Here is a 20,471-nt window from a genome sequence, read left to right on the forward strand (position 1 = left end):
TACCAATTATAATACCAGGATAGGTGGCCAGTTTATGCCTAAAGATGTTGGTATAAAGTAAGGCTCAGAGACTGACAAACCAAAACTGAATACAAGGTAAATAGACATACACTTATCAATAATAAATTGCACAGATAGCTCGACATGCAAAAATATACAAAAATATAAATGTACCAATGGTTTTTCCTACTTGACTCCTATTGTCAAAAAAAGCTCATGAAAGTTGAGTCCTTGAGAATACTCTTGTATTTATGAAGGCAGCTAGGAGGTTCAAACACTTCCTAGCTGTGTGACCCTGAGCAAGTCATTAAACCCCCATTGCCTAGGCTTTATCTCTCTTCTCTCTTAGAATCAATGCTGTTGATTTTTTTAACCACACATTTCTAAGACTTTTACAAAAAATTAGGGTGTATGGGGTGCTCAGGGAGGAGTAATATCTTTGGTATGGAGGGCTTGTCATGCCCTTCTAGGGCAGCTCTTGTCTCTGTGCATCGACTTTTCCTCTTAAATCTTCATGCACAAGTGTCTTTGTGCACAAAAACGCACAAAGACAATCGTCATCCTCGGTTACCGAGAGACTACTACTACTACTACAAAAAATTATTTGAATGGCATAGGCCTTTCTTCAAGCTACATTTAAGACTTGTCAAGATTTTCATTTGATGGCTCCCTAATTCCTATATAGTGCACTATTGTCAGACCCCCAAAGTTCTCTGATCCCATTACAAATGGACACTAATTTCCTTAAGCTATAAAAAGAATTGATTCATTTCCTGAACTGGACAGTAGTCCAGGGAGGGAATTTAACAGATTCCCAACTCTCTGGGAAATATTTTCTTATCTTGGAATTTCAAGCTCACTAAGATAAAAAAACAAGACTTATTTGGCTTAGATAATTTGGGATGGGAGTTGAATGGGAGTTTGTCCCTTGAAACAGTCCCCCATGGAATTCTCTTGTCAGTGAAAACTCTCCATTGGAGAGCTCTCATGCCAGAGGCAGCTCCAAGGGTGTCAGAGTTCTGACCCAGAGCCTGATTGCCTCCCTCACTGTCACAGGTAAACTGAGGCAGCAAAATTCTAAACACAATTTATAAGCAAAGCTAGCAATTGCCAATAAATGGAGTCCAAGGCTCCTTGGTAACCAAGAACCCATCTGACTATAAAAATAACTCTTTTATAGTCATACAGAGGAACCCCCGATCTGGTATAACAAAGGTGCATTTCACTTCTGATTGATCGGTCCCATGATTTTTTAATACAAATTAGACCAAGGTAGACTACCATCACCTGCAAAGTCTGGTGGTTGGCAATTTCTGATAGTAAATACAGAGCTTGCTGTTTATATGTTACTTATTCCTGATAGAATAGAATATAGATTGCAATTTTGTAACTGGAAAGACCTCAGATGGGGAACTTGATGACTAAAGGGTGGCTAAAGAGGGAACTAATAATTGAAAACTTAAGAAGTTCAGAAAGAGTTTAAGTTTTCATACTAAGAGAGAGTAATTAATATATAGCAACTTGATATCGCTACATAATAAATTGGTTAAACCTTAATGGAACCTTTTATTTTTCCAAGTGAATTTTGTTATTAACTTTCTAGTTCATTAAAATATTTTTGGTAAATTAAGTGGAATGGCACTGAATAAAAAGATTTGTTTAAGAAGGACTATCATTTTAATTATATTAACTCTGCCTACTCATGAACAATTAATATTTCTTCCATTATTTAAATGACTTTTTTAAAAGGCAATTGGGGTTAAGTGACTTGCCCAGGGTCACACATCTAGGAAGTGTCTATGGCCAGATTTGAACCCAGGACCTCCCATTTCTGGGCCTGATTCTCAATCCACTGAGCCACCAACATGCCCTCTCTGACTTTATTTGCATAAAAAGTGGTTTACAAGTATATTTATATAGTTTCTGGGTTTGTTTGGCAGATATATTTCTAGGTATTTTATTCTATCTATAGTTAGTTTGTTATTGATGATATATAGAAATGCTGATTATTCATGTGGATTTATTTTATATCCTGTTACTTTGCCAAAATTATTGATAGTTTCAACTTATTTTTAGTTGAATCTCTAGGATCTTATGTATATGTATCATTATATCATTTATGAAAAACATAGTTTCATTATCTCTTTGCCCATTCTAATTCCTCCAATTTCTTTTTCTTCTATTATTTCTATTGCTAGCATTTCTAATATAATATTAAACAATATTGGTGATAACAGGCATCCTTATTTCACTCCTTATCCTCTAGAGAAGACTTCTAACTTATCCCAATTAGAGATAATGTTTCCTGATTTTTAAATCTGTATTTCTTGTTATTCTAAGGAAAAATTCATTTATAGCTATGCCTTCAAATTCTTTTTATAGGAATAAGTGGTATGTTTTGTCAAAAGCCTTTTCTATAGCTATATAATCATATGATTTGTGTTACATTTTTGCCAATATAATCAATTATGTTAATAAGTCTTTCTTATATTAGGCTATCCCTGTATAGCTGGTATAAATCTTATTTGATCCTAATCTGATCCTATATCATCTTTATGATATATTGTTGTAGTCTCCTTAACATTTGAAAATTTAGGATTTTTATATCTAAATTTTCATTAATGAAATTGGCCAATAATTTTCTTTTTCTGTGTTTGCTCTTCCTGGTTTAGGCATCAGCACCATATGTGTTTCATAAAAGGAGTTTGTTAATGTCCCTCCCGGCAAATCCCCACTGCTTATACACACACCCCAGAACAACCATTTTAGTTCCTTTGTATACATTAGATATCTACTTTTTTTTAATTTATTATGTCCTCCCAACAAGTTACTTGGGGGAAGATATTGCTTTATGTTTGTCTTTGCATATCCAATACCAAGAACAGTGTCTGACACATAGTAAGCATTTAACAAATGTGGATATGAGAAATGGACTGTCATGTTTGGCCAATAGTTAGCAGTTCAATTTAGTTGGAAGAGAGTCTTTTTGTTTTAACCCTTGCCTTCTGTCTTATTATCAATTATAAGAAGAAGAAATGTCAAGGGCTATGCAGTCAGGGTTAAGTGACTTGCCCAGGGTGACACAACTAGGAAGTGCCTCAAGCCAGATTTGAACCCAAGACCTCCTGACTCCAAGCCTGGCACTATATCCTCTGTGCTACCCAGCTATCCCAAATAGAATAAGAGATAACCCTCTTAAAGAGAATTATATGAAATAAGGTTGGGAATATAGGGAGAGTCAAATTGAAGATGACCTTAAATGTCAGGCTAAGGAATCTCTTCTATAGGGAGCCACTTAAGGTTTTTGATCAGGGAAGTGATCTGTACCTTGCCCTGGGTACCAGATCTTGGTGGATAATAAATGGTATCACCAGGAAAATATTTGATTTTCAGGTTAAAGTGGTCCACGGTTCTTGAACCATGGACACAAGTGTGGGAGCCTTGATTGCCCTTGTCTTGCGTAGTCCAGACTCATCTCTGTCTGGATTCGATGCTTCTTGGCATCTGTGCTTTAGCAACTCTCTTTTCCACTGCATGCAGAAGGCAGCTACTTCTTGTTCATCTGCATCTAGGGGAGGCTCCCTTAAGCCCTAGAGGTGAGAGACATGCACAATTAGATTCTGCTTTAAGAGAAATTATACCAAAAGTCTATGAAAACTTAAACCTACAAGGTTACCTGGGTCATCATTCCAAAGGGCTCAGTAATATTCTTTTGATTTCCTTATGATAACTGATGTACATCAATATAAGATTTTTGAAAATTTAATAGATGTTAATGACCTTTATTCCATCCATTCCCCACTTTTCAGCATCAACAGCTTATTTTAAAAAGTCAGTTTTAAGTTGTTTTAATTACAAGATATATCTTTTTTCTCATTTTTATTTTTATTTTGGTTTTGAATTAAAGACCATTCAATTATTAAATATATTCAAATTACATTTCCCTCTAACAACTAAACTTAGGAATTAGTTGGCAAAAATAATTTACTGAAATAGGAAGCTACCAGATAATGTTCATCTTCTGCCCAGTCACTATACAAGAAGTTCGGTTCAACTACCACATGAGGCAGCCACCTCCCCATCAACTGTGTTTTAGGATCTCCCTTCATGTTCAGCTGAATTCTCCTTAATTACTTCTTATGTTATTTTCATATCATGAATTACAAAGTTTATTTTCAGGGACATTTCATCCTGCTTCTCTTAATGCCAACATTGCTACTTGCAGGTCTAAGTAGCAAAGCCTGAATTCAAACTAAGATCCTCTGACTTTAACTCCTTTCCTCAACAACACACTGCTTGGTTTGTGTGTGTGTGTGTGTGTGTGTGTGTGTGTGTGTGTGTGTGTGTGTGTGTAATTAATTATTTAGATGAAAAAGCAGTTTATTAAATGTCTGATTATGTGTAATAAAATGCTGTATTAGTCAGTGGGAATATAAAGCCAAAAAATGAAAGTCCCTGACCTTAAGACACTTAAATTCTACTGGTGAATAGGTGTGATGGGAAATAAATATAATATGAATGTAATTTTAAGGTTTGTTGATGAGAAAGGAATATGGGAAGGCATCCTAGCTATCATAGTTTACTTCTTTGAGTGACTACACTAATGGGTGTGCCAAGGAACTCAAAGAATCTGAAACTGATTTATCAATCATTTTCCATGGTGACAGCTCCAGTGAAAGGCTCAGTGGGAGATGAAATCAGCATAACTGGCTACAAGGAAGTCTGGGAAGTTTTAGTAGGTTTAGTGATCTAGCCACCCACGCTCCATCTTCCCATGACTTTAGATTATCCAAAGAGCTGACTGGATTCTATTGACTGGTGCCACTGTTGTGACTACTGTCAAAAAGCTCTTCCTACTTACCCGGAGACATGCTGCTTCTGCTGCCTTTAAAGTCTGTAAAACACCTTGAAGGAGGTTCTGGGCATTGTTCACAAGGAGCTCTTCCGAGGACTTGCTGCTTGCTAGAGCTGCTTTTACACTTGAGAAAAGAGGAAAATGCCATGGTATATTTAAATGATGAAATATTGTTCAAACCAAGTAAAAAAGAAGACATGCTGCAATAAAAGTCTTTACTAAAGGTAAGAAACAATGTGTTTCCCAACCACCAGGAAAATATCACAAGAACCAGAAAGGAAAAGAATATTCGAATTGTTATTTTTTTTATCAGTTGAAAGATTTATAGCCGCTTCATTTGGGCATTGAGACAAGGTGGGGTACAATAGAAAAAGGGCTAAATGTGGAGGTAGAAGCCCTTGAAGTTCAAATTCTGGCTCTGCTATTTGTGACTTCAGATACTTTCTGAATGTGTTACTCTTGTGAATCTGGCCAAATTATTTAACCCCAGAATGCAATGAATTTTCCCATTTTAAGGACAAGGAAACTTTTCTGAGCTATTCTCCAAAAGATAAATTGTCAAATGATTAATTATTTTCAAAAGAAGAAATATAATTCATAAGAGACTATATGATGAAATGTTCCAAATTACTCACAAAAGAGAAATATAAATTAAAACAACTCTGAGGTTTTACTTTGGAACTGGAAATGATATCAAATTCAAAAGATAATAAAACTCAGAAATGGTCAATGATGGAAAGACTATGAAAAAAACAGGTATAAAATAGGTACAATATTAATAGAACTGTGGATTGAGCCAATCTAGTTGGAATCATTTGGAAAAAGTTGCTAAACTGTTCACCCTCTTTGACCAATTGATCCTACTACTATATGCCCTAAGGTATCAGATTACAGAAAGATCCAATATAGAAAAAATATGAATACCAATCTCTCTTGGGCACCAAAGAAAGGGGGGGAAACCCTAGTAAAAATGGCTGACCATCAATTGTTAAATAGCTGACTTGTGAGTAAATGACCCAAGCAATCTAGTGTTTGATAAACCCAAAAATTGCAGCAGAACTCACTATTTGACAAAAACTGCTAGGAAAATTGGTAAACAATACGGCAAAAATTAGATTTAGATCAACATCTCACACCCTATACCAAGATAATTTCAAAATGGGTATATGATTTAAACATAGTGATATTATAAGTAAATTAGGAGAATGTAGAATATTTTACCTGTCAGATATATGGAGAAGGGAAGAATTTATGACCAAAGAAGAGAGAACACTACACAATGTAAAATAAATAATTTTGATTATATTAAATTTAAAAGGTTTTGTATAAGCAAAACCAATGCAACCAAGATTAGAAGGGAAGCACCAAATGGGGAAGTGGGGGAAATTTATAACAAATTTCTCTGATAAAGGTCTCATTTCTCAAATATATAAAGAACTAAGTCAAATTTATTAGAATCTAAGTCATTCCCCAAATGATAAGTGATCATAAAAAACTTTCAGATGAAGAAATCAAAGTTATCAATAATAATATGAAAAAAAAAATTCCTCCTGATTGGAGAAATGCAAATTAAAACAATTGTGAGGTACCACTTTATACCTGTCAGATTGGCCAATATGACCATAAATGAAAATAGTAAATGTTGGAGGGAATGTGACAAAATTGGGACATTAATGCATTGCTGGTGGAGTTATGAATTGATCCGACCATTCTGGAAGACAATTTGGAATTATGCCCAAAGGGCTTTCAAAGAATGCCTGCCCCATGATCTAGCCATACCACTACTAGGTTTGTATCCCAAAGAAATAAAAAAAATGGGAAAGGACCCGTTTGTGCAAAAATATTTATAGCTGTTTTATTTGTGGTGGCAAAGAATTGGAAACCAAAAAGATATCTTTAATTGGGGAATGGATGAACAAATTGTGGTATATGATGGTAAAGGAATGTTGTACTGTAAGTAATGATGAACAGGATGATTTCAAAAAGATCTGGAAAGACCTCCATGAACTGATGCAGAGTGAAATAAGCAGAACCAGAGAACATTATACACAGTAATTAACACATTGTGGGACAATCAAATGTGATAGACTTTGCTACTAAAGCAATACAATGACTTGGATTCTTATTCTGCAGGACTTACGATAAAGAATGCTTTCCACCTCTAGATAAAGAACTGTTGGAGTAGAAATGCAGATGAAATCATATGATTCTCACTTGTTTATTTGGGTATATGATTTGGGGTGTTGGTTTTATGAGATTATTCACTTATAAAAATGAACAATAGGGAAATATGTTTTGCATGACAATACATATACAACCCAGATTGAATTATTGTCAGCTCTGGGAGAGGGAGACAACATAAATAACTTTGGAAAACTTATGTGTAAATTTGTTATTAAAGTAAAATAAAGATAAAACTAAAAAAAAAAAAGAAATTGTGTATATTTATGTATTAAAAGATAAAATATATTGGCATTATTGGTAAAAAAAAGACCCCTACCCCCTTATACTTGATTGGATTTTAGTGATAATGGTAGGTTTAAGATAATCAGTATTGTGATTCTAAAGTGATTAGTATAAATTCCATTACAATCTTAATTCAATCAGTAGAATTACAAGGATTTCTAACTAAAGCATAAAAACCACTTCTAAAGGGACATTTAACCCCTCCCTAATTTTGTACTTCCCTTTATCATAAGATGCTGGCCATCTGAGTCCCATGTCCCAATATGGCACAAACATCATGCACTCTTTCCTGTTTGGAAATAGTCATCTCTCCCCCCAGATCAGATGAGAGAGAGGCAATGGTCATATGACTTGACTAAGTCATTAGTCTAAAGACTAATATGGGCTTTCTGAAATGAACTAACCAATCAGCTTTGTAATTGGGTAACTGTTTCTAAATAAGGTCTATATGATGTTATGTCTTGGGATCTTGTACAGAAGTATTCATTTTGTTATAAAAACCAAGTCTCAGTCTCTGGGCGTTGTCTCTTGCCAGGGTCCGACAATGTAATACATGCAAGAGAACGCTTTTATTGGAGGACTTGGCCCTATAAAATCTAACTTTCTACCTTGACTTGGAGAAATTTGGATTTTTGACTTTATTTACCTCAATTGTCTATATGAAGTCTGTGGGTTTCTATTTCACAACAGTATTATATAATACACTATATTTTTTTATGCATTTCTGAGTTTTCTGTGTCATCGGCTAGCCTTCACATGGCAGCTGGGGCTTCTACAAATCCCTCCAAAAATTCTCATTTAAGTTCTTATGCCAACCCATAATATATTAAAACTGCAATGAGGAAAGTTGTGAAATGGAAGGGATATTTATACAATGAAAATGATGCTTTTTTTGAGACAGAGCACCTACATTCAAATTTCAGCTCTGCTACTTATGTGCCTTTGGGCAAATCACTTATGTTCCCCCTGCCTGTCTCCTCAGACCTAAAATGAAGGGGTTGAAATAGATGGCTTCTGAAGTCTATTCTAATTCTAAAACTGTGTTCCTATAATCCTGTAAAATGAGGATTTAAATGCTAACAATACTTATATTTCACAAGGTGATAACACCTTGTAAATCTTAAAACACTAAATAAATGTGAATAAGCAACTCAGTTAAAAATCTGTTAGGGGGAGCAGATAGATGGCTCAGTGGATTGAGAGGCAAGTCCAGAGATGGGAGGTCCTGGGTTCAAATCTAGCAGATATACTCGTAGGTATGTGACCCTGGGCAAGTCACTTAACCCCCAGTGTCTAGTCCTGACCACTTTTCTGCCTTAGAACCAATATATAGTGTTGATCCTGAGACAGAAGGTAAGAGTTTAAAAAAAATAAAATAAAAAAGCTGGTAGAACAGGAATATTTGATACAATAATGAGCATTTATTAAGTGCCTACTATGAGCCAGGAACTACAATAGGGGCCAGAGATCCAAGACAAAAACAGTAACAGTCTCTGCCTCAAGAAGCTCACATTTTACTGAGGTGGAATAATATGAGTGCAGAAAAGTCAGTACAAAATATACACAAATTGGGAGAGTTGGATGTTCACAAATTGGGAGGCTGGAAGGGGGGGGGGGTGGAGAGCTTAGAAAAGAGTTCATGTAGGAAATAACACTTAAATTGAGCTTTGATGGGAGCTAGAGAATCCAATATGCTGAGCTGAGGACAGAGAGTCTTCCAGGATGGAAGCAGAAGATGGAATGCCCTGTATGGAGAACAGCAAGCTGGACAGCTCTTTATCTACTACATCCACATCTTCTTATACCTCCAGGATGAAATTTGTAATAGATATGACTGGTCAGATATCATATGTGTATATCATAGTAGAATTAAAAGAATACTGGCCTTGGAGCCAGGAGACCTCTCTTTTACTTTAAAGATCACTCATTTAACTTCCTACACTACTTCTTGTCCTTCCTTCCCAACTTTCTTGATGGAGATTTTCTCACAGATGGTAATAGTTTTCCCACTAATAACCAATCCTATAAACTAGTTCTTTTAACTAAAGAATCTATTTATTTGGGGGGAGAAGATATGGGTGGGGTTAGAAAAGAGGGGGGGGGGGAAGGATGTTCCTAAATCTGAGTTATAACACTGATGAAGGCTTTGAAAAAATAAGTCCTTTCAACAGAAATAAATAAAATATTTTTTCAGAGGAAAGAAATGGCAATAACTCTGCCAGAATCTCTTCTGGGCAAGACTAAATATCTCTTCAGCTCACAGTATAAGTAGAAGGCAATTGCCAGAGAGGAGATGAAGGGGTCTGTCCTCCACCTTCAGGCAGAAGCAGCCAAGTGAATTCCCAGGCAGCTGGAATCCTAACTGCCTCTCTCTCCAACTTCCATTGGAACTGTCTCTCTCCCCTCCTCCGATAATTTGTGTGTTCCAAATGTTCTGAGCTCTCCTTGCTTTGCAGATCCAACTTTTTGTCTTTGCCCAAATTTCTTCAATCACATTCTCCAACATCAGTGTGATCTAAGCATATGCTAAGAGAAGCACAAGATCCAGAATGAGAGAGAGAAAGAGAGAGAAGGAGCACAGGCATCTGCCTTGGTCAGACTACATCTGGATTCTTGTGTCCAATTTTGTAATGCTCCATTGTAGAAACCACACTGGTAAACTGAGGTATGTTTAGAAGGAGGAAGCTAGAATGATGTAGGGTCATGGAACTATGTCACAAATAGGAAAGGAAATGTTTCAAGTGTGTTTGAGGGAAAAGGGAAGATAGAGGTGGAAATCTTGACTTTTAAATAGCCAAAGAGTTGTTTTCATATGTAAAGATTAGATTCACTCTGCTTGGCCTCAAAAGAAGAAATTATAAGGGGATCTAATTTTGACTCAGCATAAGATAGGACTCCCTAAAAAATAGACCAATCCAAAAACAGAATGAAGCTGTCTTGGGAGTTAGTGAGTTCTTCATAATTGTTCTTCAGTCATTTCCATCATGTCCAATTCTCTGTGACCCCATTTGGGGGTTTTCTGAACAAAAATACTGGAACGATTTGCCATTTCCTTCACCAGCTCATTTTTAAAGATGAGGAAACTGAGGCCGAGTTAAGTGTTTTGCCCACAGTCATATATCTAATTAGTACTTGAAGCCAAATTTGAATTCAGGTCTTTCTGACCATACCTAGTGCTCTATCCATTCACCATACCTCCTAGCTGCCCGTCCTCCTAATTAGAGGCCTTCAAACAAAAAATGGATAATAATTTATTTGAGATGCTGTAGAGATGATGATTCGTAGTCAGATGAAGAGAATGAGGTTTGGACAGACAACCTTTAAAGTTTCTTTTAAGTTCAAGATTTATGTAGTTTGGGTGAGTTATCCCAATTTAGATCACTCTTAAAAGGACAACAATGCCTTAGTTTGGGGTTGGATTTTTTTTAAGCATTTCCTAGTTAAACCTATTTATAATATAAAGAAATATTTCCTCTGGAATGATTTATATGCTTGGATCTAGAAAGATCATGTTTACTTTAGGATAATTCTTTCAAAATTTCATTTAGAGTAAAAATAATAATAATAGCTTTTAGATAGGGCTTAGGAGATGCTTGCTAGGTAGCACTCTGCTAAGCACTTTACAAATATTATCTCATCTGATCCTCAAAACACTACTGGGAAGCTGGCATCATCATCATCATCATCATCATCATCATCATCATCATCATCATCATTATTTCCATTTAACAGGCAAGGAAATTGAGGCAAACAGAGGCTAAATAATTTATTCAGGTCACAGAACTAGTGTTTGAGATTGGATTTGAATTCAGCAGGTCTTCCTGAAGCCAGACCCAGCCTCTATTCACTGTTCCTTTTTGCTGTAAGAGTGCATCTTCATGTAGATCATGTAAATGTTTAGCACAATTTCCCCCACCAACATTAACTGACCACATGTAGAAAGCATAAGCAAAATAACTGATAAAAAGCTGAAGCTTTCCAGACAGTCTGCTGCTCTGTGCTACCATCTGCTGGCTGTAGCTGCCAAGCAAACTCTACTGTGAAAGAGAAGGCCAGAGCTCAGAGTAATAAAAGCATAATACTGCCCAGGGCTATCCCAGCTTGTCTGACCAGGCAGCCAACCACTGCCAGCAGAAATCCGCAGGCTAGATGATCTGGCTTTTCATTACTTTTTCTCTTGCTGATTAGAGGCCATTTAAATGGTTAACTGTTATAATACAAAATAATTTTAACTTCTATCCTATCCTGTGGTCTCTTCTCTGAGTCCCCTTCAAATTCTCAGGGAAGTTTATTTAGCAAAACTTCAAAGGATCTGGGGTACAGAGAATCCTTTCAACCTCCCCCTTCATAATGCCCTTTTGGTTTCTTTTAAAACCCTTACCTTCCATCTTGGAATCAATACTGGTTCCAAGGCAGAAGAGTGCTAAGGGCTAGGCAATGGGGGTCAAGTGACTTGCCCAGGGTCACACAGCTGGGAAGTGTCTGAGGCCAGATTTAAACCCATCTCTAGGCCTGGCTCTCAATCCACTGAGCTACTCAGTTACCCCCCATAATGCCCCCCGCCTTTTTTTTTAAAAAACACAAAATCAACTCAAGAGCAAGACGGAAAAGACCCAGGTAGATCTGGCAAACATGTCTTATTTTCCACCAGCAACCAAAATCATTATGCTCTCCTCTGCCATATTGTTGAGCAGTTTACTGACACAATACTAAACTGCTGAATGAATGAATGAATGAATGTTATCCACTTAAAGAAAGTTACAAACTGCCCAATCAATCAAACGTGCCATTCCATGTTCAAAATCAACACCCTCCCTTGCCAAATCCCAAGAAAAGATAAGTGGGAGAACCGATACTACTTTTGGTCCAAAATATTTACAGCTCTGGGGAAAGCTTTAAATGGTGTCCCTGGGTTCTGGTGATTGTGGTTTTTAACCCAGCAGTACATTTATATCAGCCACAACCCTCAGTACGACAGAATATGAACTGAGGGTTTCCTTTGAATATGGTGGTAAACAAAGACAAAATAATTCATGGTTGTCAAGTGAAATAAAATTATACCTTAAAACCAGCCAGGGAAGAAAAGAATCAAGAGTCAGGGATCCTTTTAAAGGCTCCTTTTTTTTCAAGCCCTGCATTGGAAAGTAGCAGGAGAAAATAATAGCACTCTTCAGTTTTTCAGAACTCCCCTTTACCTGGAAATGATGTTGAGTTGGCTACTCATTGTCTCAATTTGCTCCAACCCACACAAGAGTTCATCTGCACACCTCTGATCCAGGCAGTTCTTAGCAACAAGGCGGATGAATTTAGCAAACAAGTGTCCAGAAGAGGCTGTTTTCTTTGCAGAGGCAATTAACTGGTCTTTGGTCTACATGAAAGAAATGTTCATAAATAATAAATAAAAGAGATTGTTAGAAGACACACAGAGAGGCAAATTTAATAGCTACCACAAGTGTTTTCTACAGGCCAGGCTGGTCAACTTGAAGCCTTTCAAAAGCTTCCTTTGTCCTAGCTGTATGACCCTGGGCAAGTCTCAATCCTTGACCCTCTTCATAGAATTGATACTATAGTAAGAGAGAAGAAGATAAGGGTTTTAGAAGAAAAATAGAAAGCCTTCTTTGGCTAGACTTTGCCAGAAGTTCTGCTTTGTCCCTCAACAAATCTTTCCTGAGGAGAGTCTCCCAGAAAGGAATAACCTCAGAAGACATAAGGTACAATCTCTGGCTGGTAAATAAGAAAGATGCCCTTCCGAAAGGGTGAGGGACACAAAACTGCCATTTTCCCCAAAGGAACTGTAGTGAAACATGTCAAGATGTTATCTTCATAATCCTATATTTACTTTTTTTCTTTTTTGAAACTTCAAACCAATTCTAAATAAAGTTTGAAGCTCTGTAGAAAGTCAAACTGTTTCAAAAACAATCGTTTTGTTTATAGTTTATCAATATCAGCTTTGGGTGTGAATTGGAAGGAGACAGACAAAAGGAGGGAATGTTTAGGGAACTCATATTCTACAGCCTTGACTTTGATAGGAAAACAAACATTATCCCCAAACTCAGACACACTAAGGAAGATTATAGGATATGCATTCCTAATTATGGAATGGCTTTTCTGAGCCAATCATTCTAAGCACCTGATGATGAAATAACTGACAGTACAGCATTATCCTTTTAATTTTTTTAATTTAATTTTATTGATTAACTAAGAAAGTTTTTCCATGGTTACATGATTCATGTTCTTTCCCTTCCCTTCTCCCACCCCTTCCCATAGCCAATGCAGAATTCCACTGCGTTTTACATGTGTCATTAATCAAGAGCATTATTATCCTTTTAAGGAGACTGTGAAATCCAGTATTTCATCTGGGCTTTGGAGCTGGTCAAGCTGCCTTAGAGTGAGACTAGATTTGCAACATATATGACCGGCCTGACATCCATGTCTCCTTTATTACTCTATGAGATCATCACCAATGGTCAGGTAATCAACCTTAAAAATAGTGTCCCATTCTGAAGCTCTTAAAGTTTTCGAATGCACTAAGTGTTTTAGAACAACCTATATTGCCAATTCTGTTTTACTGGTACTAATAGCAGATAAAGCTAAGAATGATTGAAATCCACCAAAGATCTGAACATTTTATTTGAGAAATTACTGTCAACTCAATAATAGGGATTATAGAAAAGGAAAGTTCCACAAAGGGAGTAAAATAGGATAATCTAAAATCCATTACTTGGCTGCATTGACCAGAAATAAAAGGGTCAAAAGATAAGTAAAAAGAGATGATGAGGTCTTGAGGAAGCTGTGTGGTTGAGTGGGGAAAGCCTGAACTTAGAGTCACAGGATTCAAGTTAACATCCAGCTCTTGTTCTTACTACCCATGTGATGTTGGACAAGAAACATAAATGCCCTGAGTCAGAAGAAGGAGGTGATCTCTAAAGTACTTCCAGCTCTAAATCTCTGAGCCAATTATTCTACATTTATAGAAGACCCATTTCTCTTGCCCATTCATCAATTGGGGAATGGCTTGATTTTTTGTACAGTCAAGCCATTCCCCAATTGATAAAAGGGCAAGGGACATGAATAGGCCATTTTCAGATAAAGAAATAAAAATAATCAATAAACACATAAAAAATGTTCTAAATCTCTTATAATCAGAGAAATGCAAATCAAAACAACTCTGAGGTACCACCTCACACCTAGCAGATTGGCTAACATGACAGCAAAGGAAAGTAATAAATGTTGGAGAGGATGAGGCAAAATTGGGACACTAATTCATTGCTGATGGAGTTGTGAATTGATCCAACCATTCTGGAAGGCAATTTGGAACTATGCCCAAAAGGTGCTAAAAGACTGCCTACCCTTTGATCCAATCATAGCACTGCTGGGTTTGTACCCCAAAGAGATAATAAGGAAAAAGACTTGTACAAGAATATTCATAGCCACACTCTTTATGGTGGCAAAAAAAATTGGAAAATGAGGGGATGCCCTTCAATTGGGGAATGGCTGAACAAATTGTGGTATATGTTGGTGATGGAATACTATTGTGCTCAAAGGAATAATGAGCTGGAGGAATTCCATGTGAACTGGAACGACCTCCAGGAAGTGATGCAGAGTGAGAGGGGCAGAACCAGGAGAACATTGTACACAGATACTGATACACAGTGGTACAATCGAATGTAATGGACTTCTCCATTAGTGGCAATGCAATGATCCAGGACAATTCTGAGGGACTTATGAGAAAGAACACTATCCACAACCAGAGGAAAATCTGTGGGAGTAGAAACATAGAAGAAAAACAACTGCTTGATCACATGGTTCAATGGGGATATGATTGGGGTTATAAACCCTAAATGATCACCCTAGTACAAATATCAATAATATGGAAATAGGTCTTGATCAATGACACATGTAAAACCCAGTGGAATTGTGTGTCAGCTATGGGAGTGGGTTGGGGGAAGGGGTGGAGAAGGGAGGGAAAGAGCATGATTTTTGTAATCCTGGAAAAATACTCTAAATTAATCAATAAAATAAAATAAAAAAAGAAGACTCGTTTCTCAATCTTCTAGTGGGTTCTTTTGTGCTTAAGACCAAAAAAAAAAAAGTATCCCTAATAAGTTCTAACTGGCCCAACTCTTTTTTAGGCAAAAATAGTGGAACGATCTCAGAAGTCAATTTCTTGCTGATTTAATATAAGGGGAAATGAATCTTTTCTTTTAAAGAAGACTGAGATTATTTATTAAGATAGCTTGAAACTAATCTATCTTCACTTTAGAAAAACTGATCTCATATTTTTCAATTATTCAAATAGGGCCTTGGGCCACATGACTATCCTATTATAATTCTTTTATATTTAATGTTCTGTAGGCTAATGCACAGGTAGATAAAATGAGACTTTTAATAGCTAAATGAAATAATTAGGATATAAAGTCATCTTCTGTAGATTCACTGAAAGCATTTCTGGTACAACTCCAATAGTAGAAAGGATGACAACTACTACACCTACATAGTTTACTTCTTTCTGCTGTAATATGTCTCTATATTTTGAAAGATTTTTATCCTACACATCTTATTTAGAGATTATGAGTATTTAGTAAGGAAACATCTTTTTAAAACATTGTTCTTGATTTTCTTAATCAATATTCTTGATCAATATTACATCTTGATGATTATAAGCAAAAGTCTATAATAATGGTCTGGTTTTAACATAGTTTATTGGTTGAATTCTCAAGGATATTTTGAGGTTTGTGTGTGTGAAATAGAGATTTATCATCTCTCAGTCCATGAAAAATAGGAGGCATCTGATTTGTAATTCTAATCACCAGTTTATAGCATTAGGTATTCAGTGGGTGCTAAATTTTTGCAAGGATGTGTTGCACAGTTTCTACTGTTTTCCTTACACAATCTGCATTGATCATTACATCAAAGCTCTTTAAAGTGGCAATGTCCTAGTCCTGAACCACCATGATGAGCCCCTCCATTTCTAAGAACACATCGATGTAATTCAGCCATTTGTCCAATACTGTTTTGATAAAATATTGTCTAAATTCATTCAGATGTCACCTATTGAGGGCCCTTTCATTCTACTCCTGAAAACTTAAAGCTATTCCATAATAATCTTCATTCGGATGCAAACCAATCTTGCTTACAATCAATAAACCCAATTATATATTCCTATTAATTATCCTTTTTGTTGCATAGAAAAGTGATGTCTTATTTTGAAAGTATTTCTGTTGGTTTTTTACCTGTTTAAATTATGGTCTAAGAATATCCACATTCTTCTTCCTTTTTGGTAAGGATGTGTTAATCTTTCTACAGCTACTTTAGGGTATATTTCATTAATATTGTATGAGTTTTTATTAGGATCCTTTCCAAATCTGTTATGGTCCATTCTGATAGTGCCAAACATGTACATTAAGAATTGTATTGTGTGTGCATTAAGAATGTTATTGTGTAGCTCCTAATTGCTTTAAATGTGTTCTTCCCATTAAGGCTATATTTCAGAATGCCAGTAAGTCTCCTAAAATATTCAGACACAGCTTTTTCTTTGATGGCTTTCTATCCAATGTGAGTTGCCTGGAGGAAACCAAGATATGTGTATCACTTGCATTCATTACTTTCATTTGACCTCTAGCTTCAATTTATCTCTATTTTTAATCTCTATTTTTCTTGGTGTAAGTTTTACACTTATTGGGTCTGAATGACATGTTGATTTTATTGAAAAAGATTCAATGAGTTTAACATATATTTCTGTGGTGCCATATAGCTTAATGTCATCCATATTTTAAGGAATTAATAAGTAATTAAATAATTATAGGTTTTGGTCAAACTTCCTCTTTAATTTGGTAGACATATTTGGTTTGATTTAGGAGAGATCATCATAGATTTAAAGCCAGCCTGAACCATGATGGGATTTAACTGTCTCCCCCCAAAATGCCATGTTTTAAACCAATTTTTATTTATATTATCATATTGGTTTTATGTTTTAGAGAACAATCTCCTATGTACTCACTATACTTGTATTTTTATATCTTTGCAGACTAAGCCATGAATGTAAAAGTGAGTCAGAGTATTTATGATAATAAAGGCAATACAAACATTACCGCACTTTTAATAAAAGCAGCTTGTTCAATAATTACTGAATGGATAAGTTGTTCTTACCACCCCTGGGACTCTGCCACACCCTTTTTTCTTCTCAGTCAATATATTCCTTTCTTAGAAGTATTTATAGATTTTTTTAAAGAACATTACAAGCCATGAATGCTTTGATTTAAGTACATAAATACATGAACTATATTTCATGGGGTCACTAGTGTTCTCATCTCTTGGTATAGATATTTATCTTCTATTAAGAAAAGTACAATTAGGTTCATATCCAAGAAGAAGCTGAGAAAGTGCTTTGCCAGTAATTTACTTGCAATCATGTAGCAATTGAACCAATAATAAGAGATCTTCTGGCCCTATCACTTTCTATTTTTTTTAAAGTTCTGGTTTCAATCACTTCCCTTGATGTATCTGTTCTGGCCTTAATTATATAGACATCCTTTCTGTTTCTCATTTGATACCACTAATATTTTTATTGAGTTAGACTTTATTGGACTACATAGATGACCAGAAATTTTCCACATGTTCTTTCAGGGGTTCTCTGTTTCCTTTGCTTCTATCATTCTGGGCCTCTGTAGTAGTTTTTGAATTGACTTTGAATTGTTAATTTTGTTCTTTGCTTTGACTCCTGGTATAACCTTAACCTTTTTATTTTCACTTTCAATCGCTAATTAAGGGAATCTAGAATTTCTGGTATACTTTTATTTTCTGGAATTTTTGTTTTTTTTTCATTGCCTTTAATTGGATGATAGAACATTAAAGTTTTTTGTTGCATAGATATTGATTTAAATTCTAATCTTTTACATAGATCTTCAATAGCTTTCTCAAATCACTTCTTCCATGATGACATTTGATGCCTTTCTTTAGTAGTATTGCTTGATAACTCTACCTTTCCACCTGTGCTTCTGACCATAGCAAAAGATTCACCTATATTGCTGTGTTCTAAAGCATTTTTATACTTTCTGTCAAATACTGTGAGAGAATATGTGCATTCGTGATAGTTGTAACAGATATGAACTTTTAAAAATTATCCTTCTTTGGAATCATTCTTCTTGTTGAATTCATGCTGATAACCTAAAAAAAATTTTTTTAAGTATTTTTCAAACATTCCAGGCTATGTATATCGATCTTCTTTTCAAACTAATTTCAAACATCAATACTTTTTTGTCATCCAGTTTGTTACTACATATAATTTCTAAATTTGTGTTGAATAAAGATTTGCAAAGATCTCAAGTTTTTCAACTTTTTCCTCTTCAGATATCAGTATTTCCTTGATTTCATTAAATCTAGGTTTAAGGATGAAATTATTTTTTATTATTACTCTTGGTAATACCTTGTTTTGTGACTTGGAGTTAATAAAATAATAATAGCAATATGCCAGCATTCATATAACACTTTAAGAATTGAAAAGCATCTTACAAACATTTCATTTAATTCCTGTTGTAATTTCCATTTTATAAATAAGGAAACTGAGGGTGACAGAGATTAAATAAATTGCCCAGAGTCTCATAGTTAGTAAGTGTCTGAGGCTAGATTTGAACTCTGGTCTTCCCAATTCCAGGTTCAGGGCTCTATACCATTTACCAAAAACATCAGAATTTTGTATTTGCTTATAGTTTCTAGCATTCTATTCACTATTTACTAGTTGCCTCTACCTTGCTTAATAATGAATTAATCTGAGCTGTTTTAACTGATGGTCTTAACACATAATATTTGCATCTTTACATTGGCTATGGCAGGACAGTGCAAGCTTTGGATAGCCCTATGAAGCTAGAAAATAATTCAAGTACTAAAATAGCCAAAATTCAGTGTCTGACATTCAAGGCCCAGCCTAATAAAGTATAAAGAAACTTATCCATCACCAGAGTGTGAATCATCAAATGAGGAGTTCCTTTAATCCCCCAAACTCATTAAATCATATACTAAGGCATGAAAGGATTACAATCTGTATCAATGAAGGGCATGACTACCTACTTGAAAAAATAAAAGCTCTTTTGACATATTAAAACATGTTAGTACCTTATGCAGAAAGAATATAGATTTTAAGCATTGTGGTATAGCAAAGGGGGAGAGTGCTATGCAAGAGGGAACCATTCTTTGTTTGATTTCCTCAAATAACATTTTCTAGACAAACTTTTGTTTCAATGAAGCTAGTCCTATCAAAATTAAAGTTTCTGGTGTCATAAGTTCTAATTTTGGAAACCACTCAGAGCAAAAATGCAGGAGGTTCATTGCCACTCCCTCCTTTGAGAAGAAACTTTAATTTGAATCAGATGCTGCCTCTGAGGAGTGAAAATAGTCCCTCCGGTGGAAGAGAAAGAGGAAAAGGTTCTAGGAGCTGAACCCAGAGTGGGAAAAGGGAGACATGGAAGTGAATTGTTACTCATTATAGAGAAGAAACAAATGGCCTGGAAATGGTGGGAAAAGGAAGAGCTGATTACTTTTGTCTTGATTTCAGTTTCCTAGCAGATCCACCCCAGTGCTGTCTCTAGAGTTGGGGAACAGAAACATCAAGGAGGGAGATTCCCTGACTATTAACCCATTTTTGTTCCTGTGACTCAGTTTCAAGGGATATTTAGTTGGTCTTCTGAACTAGAAGGCAGCCTTTTGCTAGAAGTACCATTATGGGACCTTTCCTCTTCAGACTCTGGGCCATGTGAAACACTTCTGTGGCCATTTCCCTGGTGAGCTGTTCAATTCTATTACCGCTGTCCTTCCACTTCTCCATGGCATCATCCCTCAGAAATGGACGGTCTAGGTCAGGGCTTGGCTCAGTTGGACAGCAAGGAGAGGCACCATAGGACTTGCTAGTTAGCTGTCAAAATAAAGAATGAAAAGCTTATAGGATCATAGATGTAAAAAGAGAAGGAACCTCAGAAGTTAGGAAATCTACCACCACCATCCCACATACAAATGATTGCACTTTTCATATAAGACAATGAAGATCCCAGATGGCTGTGACCTTCGCTGAGGACACAAAAGTAGTCATGAGCAGATCTGGAATTTGAACACAGGTCCTCTAAATCCCAGTCCAGCATGCTTTATACTGAACTTTGGA

General features: G+C 35.9%; 1 protein-coding gene across 1 annotated transcript in view; it reads right to left on the bottom strand.

The window, feature by feature from the left end:
- Positions 1-1,043: 1,043 nt before the first annotated feature.
- The window catches only part of LOC103100591 (uncharacterized), a 96,218-nt gene continuing 76,790 nt past the window's right edge, over positions 1,044-20,471 (bottom strand). The window contains exons 5-8 of the mRNA XM_056817784.1: positions 20,034-20,228; positions 12,517-12,689; positions 4,862-4,979; positions 1,044-3,590 (exon numbers count right to left, since the gene is read on the bottom strand). Coding sequence (XP_056673762.1) covers positions 3,390-3,590; positions 4,862-4,979; positions 12,517-12,689; positions 20,034-20,228 — 687 coding nt within the window. The 3' untranslated portion in view covers positions 1,044-3,389. The remainder of the gene's footprint in view (positions 3,591-4,861; positions 4,980-12,516; positions 12,690-20,033; positions 20,229-20,471) is intronic.

The sequence above is a fragment of the Monodelphis domestica genome, chromosome 1 (genome assembly GCF_027887165.1).
Source record: "Monodelphis domestica isolate mMonDom1 chromosome 1, mMonDom1.pri, whole genome shotgun sequence".
In the NCBI taxonomy this organism is placed as follows: Eukaryota; Metazoa; Chordata; class Mammalia; order Didelphimorphia; family Didelphidae; genus Monodelphis; species Monodelphis domestica.